The sequence below is a fragment of the Babylonia areolata genome, chromosome 5 (assembly GCF_041734735.1).
Source record: "Babylonia areolata isolate BAREFJ2019XMU chromosome 5, ASM4173473v1, whole genome shotgun sequence".
Taxonomy (NCBI): domain Eukaryota; kingdom Metazoa; phylum Mollusca; class Gastropoda; order Neogastropoda; family Buccinidae; genus Babylonia; species Babylonia areolata.
This window is the reverse complement of record NC_134880.1, coordinates 56,222,436-56,244,575: the sequence shown is the minus strand read 5'-3', so window position 1 is coordinate 56,244,575 and position 22,140 is coordinate 56,222,436. Positions and strand designations below refer to the sequence as shown.

Sequence of the window (22,140 nt, the reverse complement as noted above, 5' to 3'; positions counted from 1 at the left end):
CAACTGGGACTGGTGAAAAACACACCACCACCACCAACAAAAGTAAAAACCAAAACTGAGTTATCAATAGCTGCACCCAATGCCAACAGCTTCACTAATATCACAGGTTACAACATATCACAGACTTTAATTTAGATGGTCCGAAGAAAGAAAAAAACAAATTCTGGGGCTGGGGTGGGAGGGGGCCACTCCACTGAATGCAAACCCCTGCAAGTCCCACACAGTTGTACAACTTGTTATCTTCCCTGGAATAAGCATTTGTTTATCTAAAAAAAACAACAACCCAATTCCATTTGATTTGATAACTTCTGTAAACACATCCATCGGGTCTGTGATGAAATCTCAACTCATGTATATTGCAACATTGATCATTATTCCATGAGAACAAAATTTGTCAATGTGTTCTTGAAACATCTTGCTGAATGATAATATATATATATATATATATATATATATATATATATATATATATATTTTTTTTTTTTTTTTTTTTTTTTTTTAACCTATTTCCCAATGTTGAAAAAAATTACAAATTCTGGGATCTCAATCTAGACAATGATCGCCACCCAAAACTCCCTTATTCTGTATCCAAAGGCCTATCATTCCACAAAGTTTCATGGAAATCAGTTGATGTTTCTTCCACACTGTCAATTCCATTCATGTTATCTTTTTGCCCTATCTCCCAATGGTGAGGAATCCTTCAACAAAACCCTAGAATCTGAACACTGACACAGATCACTGCCCAAATGGATGGGTGCAACAGCCAAATGGTTGGAGCGTTGGACATTCAATCTCAAGGTCCTGAATTCAAGGTTTAATCCCGGTGTCAGCGCCTGGCGGTTTACGGATAGAAAATTGGTTTTTCCAATCTTCTAGTTCAATATATGGGCAGACCTGCTGTTGCCTTAACCTGTTTTAATGTGCACACACACCCAAAACATGCACATCAAAAATGATATTGTCAATATCAGCACTTGCACAGGAAGTACACCCCAAACAAAAAAACACTGTGAGGCTGCCTAACAGTGGGATAAAAATCATCCAACATGTAATAGTCCACATATGTATGTGGGTGAATGTGGGAGTTGCCACCCACAAATACAGAAAGAAAGAAGCGCTCAAATCTGATCAGTTAGTCCTTGGCCTACAACCAACACTTCCACAAAACTTCAGGATAGACTGTCTACAACTCTTTTTTTTTTAAGTGAAATCCTTCTGACAGACAAAGAAAGAAACAAAGACATTAACTCCTTGACTGCTAAACCTTAGTGAAATGAGATCAGCATGACGCAAGTTTCAAGCACATTTAGTACTTCTGTTTTGTGTACTTGTCAACAGTGTACTGAACAAAAGTAATCCTACCTGAAAAGGAAAAAGTCCAAATACACAGTGGTGACTGACACCTCAACCCTGCAGACTCAAGTCTTCACTCAGCGAAGTGACAGCCCTTCACTGATGTACATACTCATCAGCAGAAGTCAAGGGGTTAATCTCCTCCTCTGTGGAACCAGCCAAGCCGAGGAAAGGCAGGCACTAGCTGACGTGGCTCGGCATCGCTTTGTACGACTTGGTGGACTTGAGGGACATGCGACTGACAGATCTGTCCAGAGGAGGAGGGGGGTTGGCCGGGGGCTGAGGGGAGCTGTTCTTGGTGCCCAGGGAAGAGTCCTCCAGGAAGAAGTTCAGCAGAAGGCGGTTCACCTCATCAGGTGCCTCGATCATCACCATGTGACTGGCATCTGTAATCACCTCCAGACGGGACCGGAATATCACCTGTGTCAAAAACAAAACAATGCAGGTGTTATGATTCACCTCATCAGGTGCCTCGATCATCACCATGTGACTGGCATCTGTAATCACCTCCAGACGGGACCGGAATATCACCTGTGTCAAAAACAAAACAATGCAGGTGCTATGATTCACCTCATCAGGTGTCTTGATCATCACCATGTGACTGGCATCTGTAATCACCTCCAGACGGAACTGGCATATCACCTGCATTAAAAAAAATAAATAAAACAGGTGTTATGATTCACCTCATCAGGTGCCTCAATCACCAAGTGACTGGGGTCTGAAATCACCTTCAGACAGGACCAGAATATCACCTGTGTCAAAAACATAGCAATGCAGGTGTTATGATTCACCTCATCTGATGCCTCGATCATCATGTTACTGGCATCTGAAATCACCTCAAGACAGGACCAGATAATCACCTGTGTTAAAAACAAAAACAAAACAAAACAGGTGTTATGATATTGCCTAGTAACTGACGGTGTCGATGATGATGAAAAGAACTTCTTGGGACTTCCGGTTTGGCCTCCGATGTCGGCAGGCCACGTTCTTCTGTGCTCTGTGCTTTTTTTTGCAAAAATATAGTAGCTTTGATATGTCGAAGGATTTAGATCCAGGTTTGTAAGTGAGAAAAGCGAGTTAGTATACTGTGTGTTTGTACTGTGCTCCTTTCGCCAACATCTGTGTGCGGAACGAGAGAAAAAAACCAGGAGAAAGCAGTTTCCAGTGTTGGAGCTACCATGGCGGCGGCCACGCCAGCCCCGCCGGCCGTGGAACCAGTATACGTTACTGCCAGGGCACTCCCTACATACGAGACGCTGCCTACAGTGTATGACATTTGTGTTGCCGCGGAGGCTGCGTGCGGTCGAGGAACAATTCGGGGGGCACAGCGGATTCGCGGTCTGTGGCGGATATATCCGCGAAATGAAGAAGTAAGAGACCAGTTGTTACTGGAAGGGTTCCTGTTTAGGGGAGCACGAGTGTCTCTCCTGGATAGGAATCCTTTTGGTAACAAGGACCAGGGGGATGAAAAACCCACCACAAAGCTGTGGGTGAATAACATCCTGCTTAGTATCAGTAACAAACTAATTGAAACAGCTCTGAAAAAGATAGGGGTAGAGCTACGGTCATCTCTCAGAAATGAGCTGGCAAGGAACCCTGACGGGCGACTGACCCAGTTTGAAACTGGCCACCGTTTTGTATACATCACGGTACCAGTCACACCACTGAGGCCAGTCATGAAAATTGGTGTATTCACTGCAGACATTTATCACAAAGAACAAAAACAAAAACCAACAAGAGAGGCAAGGCCTTCAAGACTCACTTGTGATACACTTTAAAAAAAACCAAAAAAAACCACCAAGCTTTTTATGTACCGAGTATAATTTCAAAATAGAATGTTTAAGATGAGAAAGATCAGTTTAAAACGAATTAAGTCGCCTAGCATTAATTACAGAGTAATTTCCCTTTTTTACTATCTGCACCAAAATGTTTGCAAAATAAATAAAACTTCCATGCTTAGCAAAAGAAGTTCCTGTTTGAACAAAAAATTATAATAATGACTGCTCTTGTTGTTGGGTCAGAATATCAGATCAAAGTGCCAAGTTTAGATAATACAAAAAATATAAATATAACAGTAAATGCAGTTTGCATATAATTAGGCTTCATTTTTAAAAAAATTTTTGTGCCCATCCCAGAGGTGCAATATTGTTTTAAGCAAGATGACTGGAAAGAACTGAATTTTTTCTATTTTTATGCCTAATTTGGTGTCAGCTGACAAAGTATTTGCAGAGAAAATGTCAATGTTAAAGTTTACCATGGACACACAGACACACACAGACAACCGAACACCGGGTTAAAACAGACTCACTTTGTTTACACAAGTGAGTCAAAAAAGTGTAACAAATGCCTGCAGGAGGGACATGTGGCAGCTAACTGTGAAGGGGAGGTGGTCCACAAAGGTTGCCTGCAGCAGGGGCATAAAAAATGGACTGCCCCTCTTCGGTGCCCCTCAATGCCGAGGAAGAAGAAGTTAGGGAAGAAGTTGAAACACCAGCAGCATGCGAGCCACAGGGCAGCAGTCAACCAGCACTGACACTGCCAGGCAAGCAAGCGCCAGTGTGCGGCAGAGGTGATGCGAGCAACACGCAGGGCCAGAAAGCAGCCAGTCCCGTCCCCGCAACAACGAGCCTTGCTGGAAGGAAGGAAAAAAGGGAGAGGAGTGAATCACCCACAACGCCAGTGCCGGACAGCAAACGGCCGACTGTAGTGGCCCCGGACAAAGCAAGAGGAGAGGAAGAGACAGCAGACAGCATGAAGGAGGGGGCCGACACCTAGCACGTGTTCTCTCCCCACCGGTCTGACCTCTCCCTCACGACCTTTGGCTTCGTTTTATGGACTTGTGATTTATGATTAATGATTCTGGTTATCTGCTACAGAAATTTGAAGAAATGCTATCCCCATACCAGTTATGAACCACGATATATGTATTGGTACTTTAATTGTGCGAGGTCTGAGAAATAAGCTAAAAAGAAAAGTTGTATTTGACTTCCTCAGAAAACAAAAGTTAGACATAGCATGTTTGCAGGAGACATACGTTACAGATGATGTGATGCACGAAATCGATAGACAATGGTCGGGAAGCATATTCTATAGTGCAGGAACTAACAGAAGCAATGGACTCATTATCCTCATTTCCAAACTTAAGCAGATGCAGACAGAATTAATTCATGCAGCAGAGAGAATACTACTAATTAGAGTCAGGCATGACAACAAAATAACCATCATCGCTAATTGCTGTGCACTAAACTCGACTGTAGATAAATTAGAATTCATAAACCAACTGGGCAGCCTACTGCTAAAGCAAGACTACGACCATTTGTGGGTGATTACAACACAATAATAAGCCATCTAGATAACATCGCGGGCAAACCACACTCACCACGAGAAAATGAAGCTCTCATGGAAATGTTATCTTCTCTAGACCTGGAAGACACATGGAGATCTATCCACCCGGACGTCAAAGAATATACTTGGTCAAGACCCACTCTTTTCACAGCAAGAAGAATTGATTACATTTTCTGTGACACTATCTCCCAAGCACTCGTGCAGAAAACAGACATTGAGTTATTTTCCCACTCAGACCACAAACTTGTGAAAAGCAATATTCAGCGCAAACAGGTTTCAAAGAGGTCCAGGATACTGGAAGTTTAATAGCTCGTTGCTATCAGAGGAACGTTTTCTGGAAGAAACAAACGAATTTATAGACTCACATTTCTCAAAATATAAAGACGAAAATCCACAAAAAGCCTGGGAAATGTTTAGAGTTAAATACAAGTCCTACTGTATCAACTATTCAAAAATCGCCAAAAACAGAGTTTCAAATAAACATGCAAAAATCAAAATGCTGCACGACATTGAACTAAATCTGACACAAAGCATTCTTGATAAAAACATGATAATGAAAGCGCAACAACTAAAAAAAGAAATAGAACTACAGGAACTAACAGAAGCAAGAGGTGCTCAGATTCGTTCAAGAGTCAAGTGGATAGAGGACGGGGGAAAAAAACACAAAATACTTTCTGCGCCTTGAAAGGGCCCAAGGAGCCGCCAACATCATCTCTACGCATAAACCAAAACACGACAGACAATCCACAGACAATATTGAACCAGATCGAGAAATTTTATACAGAGCTATACAAGAAAGACTTATCCGTAGATAAAGGTAGAAACATAAGAGGCCATTTCCTGAGCAACAAAGATTATCCAGTACTTACAGAAGAAGAAAAAGACCTCTGTGACAAAGAAATAACTCTGGACGAGCTAAAAGTAGCACTCACAAACTTAAACAAAGACTCCGCGCCTGGTAGTGACGGCCTCACACCAGCATTTTATAAAACGTTCTGGGACAAACTAAAAACGCCATTCCTTCTCTGTATTACAGAAGCCATCAAGGAAGGAGAATTACCTTTCTCAATGAAGAAAGAAATTGTTACATTAATCCATAAAGGCAAGGACCTGACAAAAACAACCTCACAAATTATAGACCTATTACTCTCACAAATACAGACTATAAGATAGTCACGAAAGCGCTTGCCACAAGACTCCAAAATGTCATCAGAACAGTTGTAAATGAAGACCAAGTAGGTTTCATAAAGGGTAGAAATATAGCAGTTCACTTGAGATTCTTTGACGACCTAACGAAGCACCTCAATACAACGAATCAAACAGGTGCTCTAGTTGCTCTAGATTTCTCTAAAGCCTTTGACACAATAACAAAAGATTGTATCATCGAAGCACTAGATATTTTCAACTTTGGCCCAATATTTAAGAATGTTGTTTCTACTGTAATGAAAAACACACAAAGTTGTGTTCACAATGGTGGATGGCTATCTGATTGGTTTCCAACAGAACGAGGAATCAGACAGGGATGCCCACTAAGTCCCCTTCTTTTCGTACTAGCAGTAGAAATACAGGCGATTAGAATCAGAAACGATAAAGAGATTCGAGGAACTGAATTGACGCCATTCGGAGGTATGTGCAACGAAAGCAACACCTCTAAAATAAAACAGTTTGCAGATGATACACCATTAACTCTAAAAAATGAACAAGACATTCGGATAGCTACCGACATTGTATCTCAGTTTGAAGAATACTCAGGTCTGAAATTAAATAAAAGTAAATCAGAGGGAATGTGGCTGGGGTCAAGAAAGCATGAAACAGGTGACATAAATAGCATTCCCATGAGACCTGACAGGCTGAAAATTCTGGGGATATATTTCTCAGCAGACAAAGAAATTTCGGAGCTGGAAGAAAACTGGAAATCTAAAATCGAAAAAATAACTATGGTGATTAAACGATGAGAATGAAGAAACCCATCACTATATGGTAAGGTTATCTTGGCAAAGACGTTTTTGTTGTCACAGTTCTCACACGTCCTGCAAGTATCGGCTTTACCAGTCAAATTCCTCAGCACCATTAACACACTTATGTACAGGTTTTTGTGGGAAAAAAAAGTTTAATAATAAAAAAGCTTTTGAAAAAATAAAAAGAGGCGTCCTCAGCCTTGACAAAGAAGATGGTGGCTTGAATATGATCAACATCAAACACCAGCAGCAAATGTTCCTGGTCAAATGGGCAGCTAGACTCCTCAGAGACAAAAGCGCATTGGAAAATTCTTGCAAGACAAAATATGTCACCTTTCAAGGACAGTTATTGCAGTTTTAGCTGTAATATTTTACCCAAAGACATTAAAAAGCTGGAAAATGTTAAGTCATTCTTCTGGAGAGAAGGTAATAAAAGCAGTAGCTGTTCTTAACAAAGACAGACCAATAGAAAATATAAAAACGGAACCGCTATGGAACAACAAAAATGTAAAATACAATGGTAATGTGTTACACTTTGCAAAATGGAGCAAAAAAAGGCATTCTTGTCATGCAGGATCTTTGGCAGCATGGAAATGTAATGACATACGAAGAAGTAGAACGCAAACTGGGCACTGACCCGGGCCTTCTTTTCGAATACAATGCCATCATAAACGCAATACCACAACAATGGAAACAGCATCTATCCAACGATGCCCACAAAGAGGATACCCCCAAAGACATTGCAACAACAGAGGGATACCTCACTACGTTATCTAACAAACAAATCCGAAAACACTTTGCCCTCAAACAAAACCATGAAATATGTGCAACACAATTTTGGAAGCGCAAACTAGACATCAATATCAAAGACTATTTCAACCTAGCTTATGAATGCACAAATGAATCCCGTCTGAGAATACTCCACTTCAAATTTATCCATAACATTTACCCAGCGAATATTCTGCTTGCAAAAATGCGGGTGTCAAACACAAACACGTGCAACTGGTGTCAAGAAACTGATTACATTGAACACGCCTTTTACTCTTGCCCCGAACTATCTGACTTTTGGAAACATGTGAAACAGTTCATTCTCTCCCGTTACAATACACTGATCCCTGTGAATGAAAAAGTAGCGTTGTTTGGTACAACGAAAATGGATATCCCAGATCATGAAAAGAGAAAACAAATCAACACAACTCTGTTGATAGCAAAACTGTCTATTTCTAAATTCAAATATGGTAAGTGTAAGAATCTGTATCTTATCTTTGAAACCGAGCTCAAATTACGTAAGATGTGATCTATGTCTACCAAGATACCCGAGCACCTATACGGATCCATAAAAAAACTCAAGTGGTCAATTTAAATGTGTACATTTAAAGACGTTCCGTAAAACTAATCCCTCCAGAGAGAGAGAGAAAGAGAGAGAGAAAGAGAGAGAATGAGATCGTGTCTACCTCACCTCTTTCAGACATTGTGCATGAAACTACCCTGTATGTGATTTTATATGTTGCATGGCCTTGACAATGTTTGAGCATGACAATGGTAAGAAGACAGATTACAGGGGGAAGAGAGAGAGAGAGAGAGAGAGAGAGAGAGAGAGAGAGAGAGAGAGAGAGAGAGAAAGACAGAATAAAGAGATTAGAGAAAAAAAAAAGGAAAGAGAAAGAAAAGACGACAGAAAGATAACAGAAAAGACAACAGAAAGGAGAAAAACGATGATGGAAGGAACAAAAAGAAGAAAAAAAAAAGAAAACGAAAAGAAAAGAGAGAGAGAGAGAACAAACAAACAAAAAAAAAAAAAAAAAAAAAAAAGAGGGAAAGAGCCTTCCAAGGATGCTGAGACTATCCTGCTCATTTGCAGAAATTTTACGCATCTACTGATTTCTGCGTTGTTTCACATGCTTAAATTTGCAGGGTAACCATTATATATTTTCATCATTTCAAGTATTATCTGCATTATCTTCCCTGTTTTTCTCACAGAACAGCAGGCTGAGTGCTACATTTCGTACAAACTATTTACACACACTGCTAACATATAATAATTATTATTACTTTCCTATATATACACATATACACTAATGTATATAAGCATATCATTACTACTATATTACTATTATCATACAAAGAAAGTTTATAAAAACTGTGGGTTGTAACATAAGACTCATTTTTGTTAAAAGGTGTCCAATGTTTCAGACCACTGGTCTGTCTTCTGGGACTGTGTTGGTTGGAAAATATATTTGTATTTTGTATTTGCATTTGTATTTGTATTTCTTTTTATCACAACAGATTTCTCTGTGTGAAATTCGGGCTGCTCTCCCCAGGGAGAGCATGTCGCTACACTACAGCCCCACCCATTTTTTTTTTTTTTTTTTTTTTTTCCTGTGTGCACTTTTTTTGTTTTTCCTATCGAAGTGGATTTTTCTACAGAATTTTTCCAGGAACAACCCTTTTGTTACCGTGGGTTATTTTACATGCACTGAGTGCATGCTGCACACGGGACCTCGGTCTAGTGGAGGGGGAGAAAATATTGGCGGCTTGGCTGTGATTCGAACCAGCTCGCTCAGATTCTCTCGCTTCCTAGGCGGACGCGTTACCTCTAGGCCATCACTCCTCACACATATCATTAGATAAACAGATCAGACCTGATATGGATCCTCTATGGTCAAGGAGAGCTACACACAGCATGATTTGATCTTATATGAACAGATAAACCCAGCTTCACTGGTCTGGCCATATCAACAGATACACCCAGCTTCACTGGTCTGGCCATATCAACCACATGGAAGGGAGCTGGCACAGGGCAGTCAGAACCAGGCATGCCTAAAGCACAGATGTAAGATGCAACGTGCCCATACCCATTTACATGCAGGTACGCCCAAATATGACTAACTACACTCAATCGTACACACACGCATCCATAAGCAGAAATCAGTAAAAATTATCAGTGGAAGAGAAAAAAAACTCACAAAAACGCCTCACCTGGTGGTAACGCGTCCGCCTAGGAAGCGAGAGAATCTGGCTGCACTGGTTCGAAGACCACAGTCGCCAGTATTTTCTCTCCCTCCACTAGACCTTGAGAGGTGGTCTGGACACTAGTCATTCGGATGAGACGATAAACTGAGGTCCTGTGTACAACATGCACTTAACACATATAAAAAAAACACAACATGTCAACAAAACGGTTGTCCCTGGCAAAAAAATCCAGTTCCATCACAAAACAAATAAAACTGCAGGTAGAACCCCCCCCACCCCTCCCAAAAAAAAGGGTGGCGCTCTCAGTGTAGTGACGCGCTCTCCCTGGGGAGAGCAGCCCGATTTCCACATAGAGGAGTCTGTTGTGACAAAAAGAATAATACAATACAATACAATACAACTGGCTGTGAATTCCAGACAGCGGGAGCATAAAAAAACATTATTAATGAAGGAGAAAAAATCATAAAAATGCCTCACAAAATGGATGAGTTTTCAGCTGAGAATTTGCACAAGGGGGGAGTTTTGGTTTAGTGCCAAAGGCAGTGAATTACAGACAGCAGGAGCATATAATAAAAATAAAAAAAAGAACTGCAACATCTACGGTACCTCCTCCATGTGCTTCTCTTCCTTCAGGGTGACCAGCTTGTCGCGAGCACCGTAGACGAGCAGCGTGGAGCACAGCAGCCACTGGTGGTACAGCTCGTCCCCATCGGGCCACACCTGCCCGTTCATCGTGTGCTGCAGCACATATGTCGGGATGGAGAACGCCTCCTCCTTGTCCACCACCGCCTTGTGGAAGGCACTCCTGGGGACATGGGTTGGAGCCTGTGTTGCTGTGTTCTGTACCTGCATGCGTGTGTGCGTGCGTGTGAGAGAGAGACAGAGAGAGAGAGAGAGTGTGTGTGTGTGTGTGTGTGTGTGTGTGTGTGTGTGTGGTATGTGAGTGTGTGTGTGTGTGTGTGTGTGTGTGTGTGTGTGTGTGTGTGTGTGTGCGCGCCAACGTACAACAACAGATGCTCACCTGTCAAACCCATGATTCATACACTATGCCAACAAACGACAACATATGTTCACCTGTGAAACCCATGATTCAGACAAGGTCTCACACATCCCAGCATGCATCTGGGCAGAGTGAAGATGCCAGGTTGAGGAGCGAGAGGTGTGGGGGCTCCACCACTAATCAGCACTAATTTATGCACACGGCGTGATCGTCGTCTCGCTAACACAACAGCAAATGAACACCTGCATGACACACAGAAGAGAGGTGCATATTAAGATCACAAAAAACATCCAAAGTCATAATATGTAATTTATTATCATTACTTTCTTTTTTAGTTTCATCAAAGGAATATTGTTGTAATTTTAAATGAATGCCGGGAACCACAACAGTGATAAATAATGAATAAGTACAAATATTGTTATACTTTTGGTCACAACAGATTGCTCTGTATGAAAATCAGGCTGCTTTCCACAGGGAATGCACATTAACTGCTACAGAGCAACGACACCCTTTTTTCTTCTTATCTGCAACATTCACATCAGGTGTGTTACCAAAGGCAAATGTTCCACTAAGAGTTCTGGAGTACATTCAGAAAAACTGTTACTCTATGTAACTGTCTATGTGCACACGCACGCACACACACACACACATACTCGTCTAAATGCCTTTCGTACAAAATTTTCTAAAAACGTAAAATGTATGTGCGGTAAACAAATAACTGTAAGCCATCTACTCATTCATTGTCCAATCACAAGACAGTTAATTCCAAAATATGCAGTTGATGACCTTTCTACCAATATTCCATTATCCACTGAAAAGATATTGGTTGATTATTCATTGCTTAGAAAGTTTTCGGAAATTTTAAACTCCAGTCCAGTTGGTATCCTCCTTTGATGTGTTTTGATTAATATCATTATTTATATTTACATTGTTGTAACTTAATAGTTGTTGATATGCATACACATGTTATCCCTCCTATGACACCTCGTTCATTACACACCACAATCTCTTTAACTTTAATTTCTCATGATATACTTTTCCTCTAATACATATCATTAACACTTTCCTACACTAATATTCACATGCATTCCCTTTCTTCCATCCACTACTGCTCCTCTCTCCGTCTAATAACACTTGTAGTGAACAGACGTTAAACTGAAGATCTCTCACACATACACTCATTCAATAACCAGCTCACCCATATGAATGGCCAATCACAATATTCCTTTTCTTGCAATATTTGTCAAATATTTCCTCCATGTCAGCTGCTGTCTCCAGAAAGTGGTAAGATTTTGCGTCCCGGGGTGTGCAGCTCATGCCGTGTCCTATCATATCTGGAGCTATGATTTCATAGCCTTCTTTGGCAAAGTATCTGATCTGAGCCTGCCATACGTCCGAAGACCCACCAACACCATGGAAGAAAAACAACACAGTGGAAGGAGTCCTTGGAGTTAAGGAGTTATTGGGGACTGCTTTCAGCTCCCTTTGGTGTCTTGGAGTCGTTGTTTGAGATATACTCTGTGATGTTGATGATGCAGGTGTGTTATGATCACTGTTGGGTCTTTTCTCACCTGTGTCCACTGCAGACCTGTTTGGTTCCTCATCAATGTTTTCCATCTGGTTTTGTTTTTCTGTGTCTGATTTGATGTTTTGATTCTGAGCCTGGTTTTCTTCTTGTTTGCGTTCATTTGCGTCCGATGTGGTGTTTTGAGTCTCAGCATGGTTTTCTTTTCCAATGGCTTCATTACTAGCAGCTTGTGAAGGGCCTGAAGTGATCCTGTTACCAGAACTTTCCACAGCAACATGTACATTCGAAGGCGAAGTGAACGGTGTCTTACTGCCAGAAGCACTGACCTGACGGTAACCACTGTCATCACCACCACTAGGGTTTATGGAATTTGGTAGTGCAGCTGAACCCTGGATGCTGCCATTTAAAGCAGATGCCTCACGCACTGGTTTCTTTTTCGGCATGCTGAGAGGGCCTCCAGTGGCAGTTATACCTTGTTTTTTGTACTGCATCTGCACCTGCATCTCTTTCTCAAATTTGGCATCCCGTGGCCGAGCATTGATATGCTGGATCCGAAGGAATCGGCGTGGCCGAACTTCCACCTGTACACTCTCTGCTGTGCCAGCAGAGATTGGGCGGACTTTGTTTTGTCGGCTGCGGCTAAAGAAAACATTTGAGGAATTTGAGGTATTTGTCTGACTCTCTTCAGCTGACATATTGCTGGTGACAGGCTCATTGGGTCACAATTTCATCTGCATTTCAGTGATGATGGTCGCTAAGCATCCATATCTGGGGGGAAAGTAAAAACACAATGAATTTGTGATTACTCAACAAAAAGAAGTATGTAGTATGTGTGAGTGTGTGAGTGTGTGTGTGTGTGTGTAAGTGAGTGTGTGTTTGTGTGTTGGGAGGAAGGAAATGGAGAAGGGGGTCTTCCTAAAGTTTTAGATTCCTCCTAGACCAGTGGACCAAGAGTAAGGAGGACAGTGTTATTGAAAACCCAGATGACAACACAAGGTCCATGTGGAGAAAGCACTTACTATACATTAAAAAAAAAAGCCATGGCAACAACAATAAAATTGTCCTTGGCAAAACTGAGGAGAAAGTTCTTTTTGATAGGCAAACAAAATACAGACATGCATGCAGAAACAACAACAACAACAAAAGATGTTATAGTCCCTGTACTTGGAACAAGACTGAATATTGCACACACACACCCTCTCTATCTCTCTCTTGAGAGAAGAATGTTATATATAACTATATACAACTACAACAAAATATGATAGGATACTGATACAACATTATTACGGGGGCAACAGCCAAGTGGTTTAAGCGTTGGACTTCCAATCTGAGGGTCCCGTGTTTGAATCACGGTAACGGCGCCTGGTGGATAAAGGGTGGAGATTTTTCTGATCTCCCAGGTCAACATATGTGCAGACCTGCTAGTGCCTGAACCCCCTTCATGTGTATACAGACGCAGAAGATCAAATGCCGCATGTTAATGATCCTGTAACCATGTCAGTGTTCGGTGGGTTATGGATACATGAAAATACCCAGCATGCATAAACCACAACAGAGTCACTGGCAAGTCGATTTTGGTTGTGTAACGGAAAGAAAGAAAAAATCAGAACATTAACCTGTTAATATATAAAAATGAAGGAAAGTACAAGAACAATAATACAAATATTTTTTCTCGATACACACTGACAAGAATAATACTTATAATAGCAATACTAAAGTATAACTTATGTGTATGTTCATATCATGCGCGTGCGTTCACATTCACATGAAATGAACACAAACATACTTAAGTCTGAAATGGCACCTTTGGGGTCTGCTAGTCTGTAAACAAAATGATTTGAACGTAAAATTTAAAATCATAAATGGAGAAAATATGCTTGCATCGAACTTGGTTATATGCAAACCACTTGGACTATGCCAGTTTTCTATCAAATTTACTTGGTAAATTAATCAACCCAAGTCTGCGCATACCACTGTAATGATTACTTCTCACGAAAACTAGAAGTGAACACCTGCCACAAAAATCTCCCCCCGCGGATCTCCATGATAAACAAATCACACTTCCGGTTAATTTCTTTCATAGAATGTAATGAAAACGAAACAGGTCAAGTGTATCTCAGCTTTGGTTTATTATTTCATTGTGCATCAGATTCTTTTGACTCGTCATTTTGTAACGATATGGATAATTCATGTTATTATTTCTTTCAATAGCAAATCATTCTGCTTTAAACATACGATGTGTCTTTTTTGATTGACCAAATACAAAATGGCGCCATTCTCAACTTTCGTTAGCTACATAATGAAATGAGAGTTTGCTTCATGATGATAAATTAAGCTGTTTGGCGGTTTATATGCTCGTTATTTTCAACAGATTTTGGTTTAATACGCCAGTGAGTAGTCTTGTAAGTATTTGCTTCGAATCTCTTGAAAATAGAATGCAGACAATTTTCGACAGTTTTAATGATTAAGTTGTGTTTTACATCGGTGATCTTTATAATTTGTGATGTTCATCATGTCTTTTTTTTTTCTTTTTTTTTTCCCAATCTTTACCTTTTATCACAAACTTTCCTTGTAAACCAGTCACACGAGTGAACATTTTTTGCTGTAGTCTTGAAGTCATGATTTTACCCCCCCGAAGTTTCCCTCAGCACGCCTTCCCCTTGACTCCCCTGTTTGGCCATATTTCTGAACTTGACTCCCGAGGTGACTGACGGAGTGAACGTTCACGCCCTAGTTGTGTGAGTACTACTCATTCCGTCGTGAGGAGGAAGATTGTGGATATTACCCTTTTCTCTTTTTTTCTTATTTTTTTCAGGGAGAGATTTTTTTTTGGGGGGAGGGGGGGGGGAGTCTATCACCAGTTCATCTTCTGAGTATGGTGGATAATATTACCAATATTAGGGTAAGGACCAGTGGGCTTAAATAGACCAAAAAGTGCTTTTGAGGGATCATATTCCACTTTCCAGTCTGTTCAAACAACTGTGAACCTAGGTTCTGTTTACATTTTTGGTTTTGAAGAAATAGCTGGATTCTTTTCACTTCAGATTTTTTTTTGTTTGGGGGTTGTTTTTTTCAGTGAAACAGATTGACCACGTGGATATGTGTGAAAGCCAAATTATGTTTATGTAGAATTAGGATGTGGAATATTACATGAAAATTTAAGTTGAATTACCTATATTTTAATGTATCGAAGTTGAATTACCTGTATTGTAATGTATTTGGGCAGCTCTTCCCAGGGAAAGTGCATTGCTACACTGAGAACACCACTCTTTTTTGTTTTTGTTTTTTTGTTTATTTTCTGCCTGCAGTTTTATCTGTTTTCCCATTAAAGCGTTTTGTTTTGTTTTTTACAGAATTTTGCCAGGGACAACCCTTTTGTTGCCAAGGGTTCTGCACAGGGTGCTTCACATACGGTCTCAGTTTATCATCATATCCAAATGACTAGCATCCAGACCACTACTCAAGGTCTAGTGGAGGGGGAGAAAATACTGGCAACAGTGGGATTTGTACCAGTGTGCTCAGAATCTCTGTCTTACTGGGCAGACACTCTACCGCTAGGCCAGTACTCCACACAGCTAGTTGTGATAATATTTAACAAGATGTTGTATGACAGCAAGGCTGCTATTTCAGATAACTGAATTCCTTGTGCTCTTTGGTCATACAAAGCAAATTGCAGAAATGTGCATGGAAACATCTGCACTTGAAAAACACACATGCACGCACACATGCACATTGACAGGTAAATTATTAGCTGTTGGGTTTATCAAAAACCTTTGTTGAAACAGATGTTTGATAATTTTCTCCCTTTGCATTGAAAGTTATATTTCTCATACTGAAACAACATCATCATCATTACCAGAATTTACACCATTAACACATTGCACATAGCGACAGTTTACTTGAACGGGTATATTTCGGAACACCTAAAGAAGAGAAGAAAAAAATTAATTTTTAAAAAAACAATGACTACCAATAAATGAATAAACAAATAAAAAGAACATACAACAAATGAATAGAAAACAGACCACTGATAATAAAAATTTCATTTTGAATTATTGTCTAAAAACAAAAACAAGAAAAACTTGCATGTATTAGATACATTATGTACTTTCATGAATACTAACAGTTCTTTGAGAAATACATTTAACAGTGTTACTATTCCAGAATTATGCACTTTCACATTTTAAGAAATGTCTATATTTGATGTGTTGTGAGACAGACACTTTGTTTTAGTGTCCTGTATATTGCATTGTAATTGTATTCAAGCATTGCATTGTGTTCTATTTTATAGTGCCAGAAAATGTATCTTTGAAAAGCTGCAATGTTGGGTCTGCAATTGTTAAATTTACATTTATATGTACATTTTTCCAAGAAATATCAAAAAGTTAAATATTGTGTCATTGCATTCATACATTTTTAGCAATGCCAAACAATACCATGCTTTCATTTATTTTTGTGTTGGTACATGTTATACATTTTACCCTCAGTAACTCTTCAAACCACTGCCAAAAGAGTTTTGAATGTTCGCATTTCAAAAATATGTGCTAGGTGTTGTCCTTTTCATTACAAAAATCATTGTGATTATTGTTTACAACCACCATTTCTTTCAGGACATCATTTGTTCCCAGGAATTTATATAACATACAAAGCTGGAGTCAGTTTGTTAACAATTATGATTACATAATTGTTACAGGATATAGGCAGTCTGGCTACTTCTTATAAACATATTTTTATGGAATGGACTGTGGAGCAAGCAGACCTGTAAATCATAGAGATGACAACTAAGGCAACATTCAAAGGGTAAGATCATGCTTGTTTTTGTTTCATTTCTTTTTGTTTCACAAGTCCAAAATTTGATCTGTCTCTCTCATTATTTTCCGATTGATGTATACACTATATTTGTGTTCATATCCAAAATCTAATCTAGATATCTTTCTCATTATTTTCCACTTGATGTATGTGAATATATATGTGTTCATATTTGTGATAAAAATGACTGGGGACAAGAATGAACTGAATTATTGAAAATTGTGATTTTATTTGTATTAAAGATGATTGGGGTAAAAGAATGAACTGAATTGTTTGAAAAAAAAAGAAAAAGATTCGCTATTAGCATTACTCTGAAACATAGAAAAGCTTAATTTGGTCTTACATTTTACTGTACAATACATGCAGTACAATGACCTGGCATGGAGTATGGATTTACAAAGTAGAAATACTTGTGGTCAAATTACAATCTTTTCTCTCTGGAGTATTATACTTTTTATAGTGTGTATTGTGTGTGTCATTAAACAAAGGACAGAATAGTTGCTGAATGTGGCATTTTAGTACTGGTATTATATAGGTAGCATCAAGAAATATGTGGCCTTTACTGTTTACAGTGTAATAGTATAACCAGTTACAGTCTTTGACGTAAACCAAATTTGGGTGGGTTAAGATCAAATAGGCTTTGTGAAAAAAAAAAAAGAAAAGAAAAGAAAAATTGAAGAATTCATTGCAGAACACACTTAATGACATGTTTTGGTGGATCTTAAAAAGATTAGAAAGACAAGTGAAAAGTAAAACAAGCAGTTACATTTTCACTCATTTGCACATTCACAGATGGTGACATGAACACAAGACACACAATTAACTTTACACAAGTGCAATTGTTATCTCATATGAACATACACATGCACACAAACATACACACACGCATGCAAACGCATCTACACACACGCACAGTACACACGCACGCGCGCACACATGTACATGCGCGCGCGCACACACACACACACACACACACACACACACACACACACACCCACACACACATATAATCACAGATTTTTTGTGTGCATGTTTTTGTTTTGTTTTAAATCAGATTCACTTTCAAGAAATCAAGCAAGCAGTTTGTACCGCCCCCTCCTGCCCCAAAGCCAAGTGGTGCCAGTGGAACACAGGGTGGTACCAGAGGCCTTTTCACCCCCAACACAGCACAGAACTCAGGAGGACCTAGTTCCTCAAGGTTTTCCAGTGGTGGTGCATCCAACAGTACAGGGACGACAAAAGCACAAGCACCCTTCCCAAGTTCTTCGCTGAGTGGGAATGCTGCAAAATGCACACCTTTGCCAACCTCACAGGTGATTAGCAATAGTCTCTATTAGATGTGATGACTTACCAAAAACAAAATTGTTAAAATGCAGATCATTCAGAACCGCAGAAAATGCAGTAAAAATGCAGATCGCTAAAACAGAAAATAAAGAAGTATAGCATAAAACAATTACAGTTTAAAAAAAAAAAAAAAGATTAAAGTACAAAGTATTGAATATGATCACTTGCACACATCATTCAGGATCCAAATATAATACTGTAAACTTTACATTGTCCGTTAACAAGTTGCTGGGGGGTCCATGAAGAGCGACAAGGGGGTTGTGCCACTGGAATGATGCAGGCATCAGGGCAGCAAGAAAACAAAAAACACTGAATGGCTTGTTGCAGGGTACAGGTGCTCAGACGTCGGTGCACAGCTTTCTCACCGCTCCATCTGTTCGGCCAGTGGCCACTGTGACCCCCCAAGGTCATAGCCATGGAAGTGGTTCAGCCGTCGGCGTTCCTACAGCAGCAACATCAAACAGTGCAGCTCAAGTCGTTGCCCGTCCTGCTGTTGGCAACGTCTGGCCATCAACTGCAGGGTGAGAAATATTGACTGTACTGCTTGATGTCTACATATGTTATTGACTTTAATGAGGCTAGGAGTGTCAGGTAGTAAAAAGCAAAAAGTGTGCATATGTTGTTGCCTTTAATGAGGCTAAGGGTTGTTGCAGTTAAAAAAGCTAGGAGTTTTAGTAGTAATTTAGAAAAGTGTCTTGCTTTACAGCCTTTCACTTCTTACTGCAGATACATATCTGCAGTTTAGAAGTAACTGCGTTATCAACAGTCCTGCCAGTCATTTGAACACGTTTACTTCCTTGCAAATGGTATCTGCCTTTATGTGTGTTTGAAGCAATACCTCAGCAAGTTTTGGCTTGATTTTGATGTGTTTTTTCTCTCCTTTTTTTTTGTAAAGTGAAAAGTTGAGTGTGTCAACATGACTGCCAGGACGTACAGTACAGAACTGAAGAGATAGCTAGAGTTTGTTTGATTATCCGCACAACATTGACAATAGTAACAACAAAAACATGATAGAAAACAAAAGTAATGTTGTTGATCAGCTGAAGTGATTCTGGTTGTCCTGATGATGATTACATGCTACAAGGTACATCACCAGGAAGGGGGCGGGGTCGTGTCAGTAGTAGGTATAGAAAAACCCCAGTATTCTAGCTTGAAACCTTCTTTTTGGGGTTTCATTTTCTAAGAAACCCCCCAGATGCAAGCTTCAAGCCAAAATATTATTTACAGTGAGCTTTTGTGTTATGATATTGTGTGATAGCGTTTGTGGATGTTTTGGTGGGAGGATGAGTGTGTGGATGTATGTAAGTGTTTATGCAAGTATGTAAGTGTTTGTGCATAGTGTTCATGTTTAAAACAACATGTTAGTGGGGGAAAACAACATAATTTCACTCGGTTGTTGTGTCTAATACATTTGCTGATATTTTTGCACCATTACCACCCATAAAATAAACAGACTTAAATTTTCTTTTGTTTTTTTTCAAAATATTTTGTGGGTTTTTTTATTATTTTTTTTACCCCAAACATCCAAGTCATCTTTGCCTGATTGGGAGTTATCTCATCCGTCAACATTGAACTTATGATAATTGTATTCTCCGTCATTTTCCTTCAAGAAAACATATACTTTTACATACTTTTGAGGATTATTTTATTTTTGATTTGTTTTAGAGGTTGGTGATTTGTAAAAAACACAGATAGTTCTGGAAGTTAAAGAGTTAACTCACTCTGGACAAAGGGCCCCGGTATTGTTATTATTATTGTTTTCATTATTACAGTACCTTTTCCTGTTCCCTCACAGGGTGAAGCGAAAGAAGGTTGGTGATGCACCCAGGTCATCTCAGAACTTTACCTCGTTGTGCAGTCTGGATGATGATGATGATGATTTTGAAATGCCACCCCTTACTTCAGGTACTATGCGCACACTTCTGTCTTTGTCTTCGTTAAGATTCTGCTTGTTTGTGCTACATTAGTGTACATGCACATCCTCCTTCTTTTGCCTTTGTTTAGAATGTGCATGTTTGTGTCACATGCACACACTTCTTTGTTTGTCTGTACAGAGAATTGTGCTTGTTTGTGCTTTGTATGGACAGAGAATTATGTTTGTTGAGTTACTTGTGCTACATTAGTGTGCATTCACACACTTCTTCATTTGTCTTTGTTAAGAACGTGTTAGTTTGTGCTGCGTTGCTTCCATCAGTGTACATGTACACAATTCTTTGTCTTCGTTAAGATTGTGCGTGTTTGCGCTGCATTAGTATAGATGCAGACACATCCTTGTTTGTCTGTACAGAGAACTGTACTTGTTTGTCCGCGTATGGACAGAAACTATACTTGTAAAGTTACTTGTGCCACATTAGTGTACATGCACACAATTCATTTGTCTTTGTTAAGAATGTGCTTGTTTGTGCTACATTTGTATACTCGATGGTGCTACATTAGTGTACATATATACACTTCTTTGTCTTTGTTAAGAATGTGCTTTGTTGTGCTTCATTTGTATAATTGATGGTGCTACATTACTGTACATGTACACACTTCATCTTCACTAAGTATGTGCTTGTTTGTGCTACAGTAGTATATGTGCTCACACATCTTTCTTTGTACAGAGAATGTGCTTGTTTGTGCTTTATCAATGTGCATGTGCACATTTCTTCATTTGTCTGAACAGATGATGTGTTTGTTTTTGCTACATAGGTGTACATGCACACACAGGTATATAACTGATAATTTGTTAGATTTGTATCGAGTCTGCAGGTGCCTCTGTTAGATTTGTATCAGATCTGCAGTGCGTCTGTTAGATTTGTATGGAGTCTTGCAGGTGCCTCTGTTTAGATTTGTATCGAGTCTGCAGGTGCCTCTGTTAGATTTGTATGGAGTCTGCAGGTGCCTCTCTGTCTTATCCATGCTTTGTTTTTACATCTTTTTCTTCCTCTGTTATGTTCCTTTCTATCTTTCTTCCGGGGTATATACAAATTTTCACCATTTATAGGCTGTGGTTTTGTTGTTGCTGCTGTTTTCACTTCGGAATATTATCGCCTGTCTCAGTTTTTTTATGGGAATTTGTGCCAGCCTCTGGGATTAGGCCATTTCTTTTTGTTTTTAGCTAAAAGCTAAATTCCATTGACACAAGTAGTATAGATTTCTTAAATTTGTTCATGTAGTTTGAAAACTATTCCAATTCTTTGCTTTTGTTATTTTTAGTCTGTTATCTCTGAAACACATGACTGTGTTGTGTGTTCCATACAATTACAAAACAAATAAAACCTTTTGCTCACCATTTCTCATTTTTGAAAACTTGTTTAGTGAGAGTTTGGAAGCCTGAAAATGCAAGATATATGCTGAATGCACAGATTGCTCTTTAGTTGTTATTGATTTGATAAACAACTGTCACATGTAACAATGGTGGTGGTTTAACTTTTTGTTTTTGTTGTTTTGTTTTTTATTGATTTGATAAACAAATGTCCCATGTAACAATGGTGGTGGTTTAACTTTTAGTTTCTTACTTTCTTCCAGTGCCTTTTCTATCAGCCTCTTCAGAAAACTTTGCTATTGTTGCATATTTTCAGTGACTCCAAAACAGAAAAGGAGGGATTTGAAAGCATCAGACAAAGAGGTAAGACATGTTTTAAACCTTATGCCAGACATTCATTTGGCAGTTAGCTTGGACTAATAGTGTTATACTGCAAGGACTTTTCCAAATGAAAAGACAAAAGAAAAAGAAAAAAAAAGTGCAAGGTCTTGCAATGAATTTTGGTTTATTTCCACATGATTTTGAACCCATGTTTACAGAAAAAGAATTAAAGCAAGCTGCTGAAAAATCAACAGCACAGCCA

At 39.4% G+C, this 22,140-nt stretch overlaps 2 protein-coding genes across 3 annotated transcripts in view; one reads left to right on the top strand and one right to left on the bottom strand.

The window, feature by feature from the left end:
- Positions 1–473: 473 nt before the first annotated feature.
- On the bottom strand, positions 474–14,203 carry LOC143282547 (uncharacterized). 2 transcript variants are annotated; one of them, XM_076588231.1, is made up of 5 exons: positions 14,129–14,203; positions 11,828–12,925; positions 10,704–10,871; positions 10,236–10,434; positions 474–1,773 (listed from the first exon to the last, which is right to left on the bottom strand). In XM_076588231.1, exons 2-5 carry the CDS (start codon positions 12,850–12,852, stop codon positions 1,534–1,536), a joined length of 1,632 nt encoding a protein of 543 aa, XP_076444346.1. In that variant the 5' UTR covers positions 12,853–12,925; positions 14,129–14,203; the 3' UTR covers positions 474–1,533. The 2 variants fall into 2 exon arrangements, with proteins under 2 accessions (XP_076444346.1, XP_076444347.1); XM_076588232.1 differs by having other exon boundaries at positions 14,170–14,193.
- A 231-nt stretch (positions 14,204–14,434) lies between these two features.
- Positions 14,435–22,140, top strand: part of LOC143282199 (uncharacterized) — a 48,767-nt gene continuing 41,061 nt past the window's right edge. The window contains exons 1-6 of the mRNA XM_076587790.1: positions 14,435–14,559; positions 16,851–16,957; positions 18,021–18,279; positions 18,638–18,831; positions 20,106–20,215; positions 21,874–21,920. Of these exons, the coding sequence (XP_076443905.1) occupies positions 16,932–16,957; positions 18,021–18,279; positions 18,638–18,831; positions 20,106–20,215; positions 21,874–21,920 (636 nt within the window). The 5' untranslated portion in view covers positions 14,435–14,559; positions 16,851–16,931. The remainder of the gene's footprint in view (positions 14,560–16,850; positions 16,958–18,020; positions 18,280–18,637; positions 18,832–20,105; positions 20,216–21,873; positions 21,921–22,140) is intronic.

Bases quoted from the DNA above. Each gene is read 5' to 3' on its own strand.
- LOC143282547 (XM_076588231.1), bottom strand. From the start codon at position 12,852: ATGTCAGCTGAAGAGAGTCAGACAAATACCTCAAATTCCTCAAATGTT. The intron at 10,872-11,827 runs GTGAGCTGGTTA...TGTGTCATGCAG, and splicing joins GTGATTGGCCATTCATATGG to GTGTTCATTTGCTGTTGTGT. The intron at 10,435-10,703 runs GTGAACATATGT...CCATGTCCCCAG, and splicing joins CTGAATCATGGGTTTCACAG to GAGTGCCTTCCACAAGGCGG.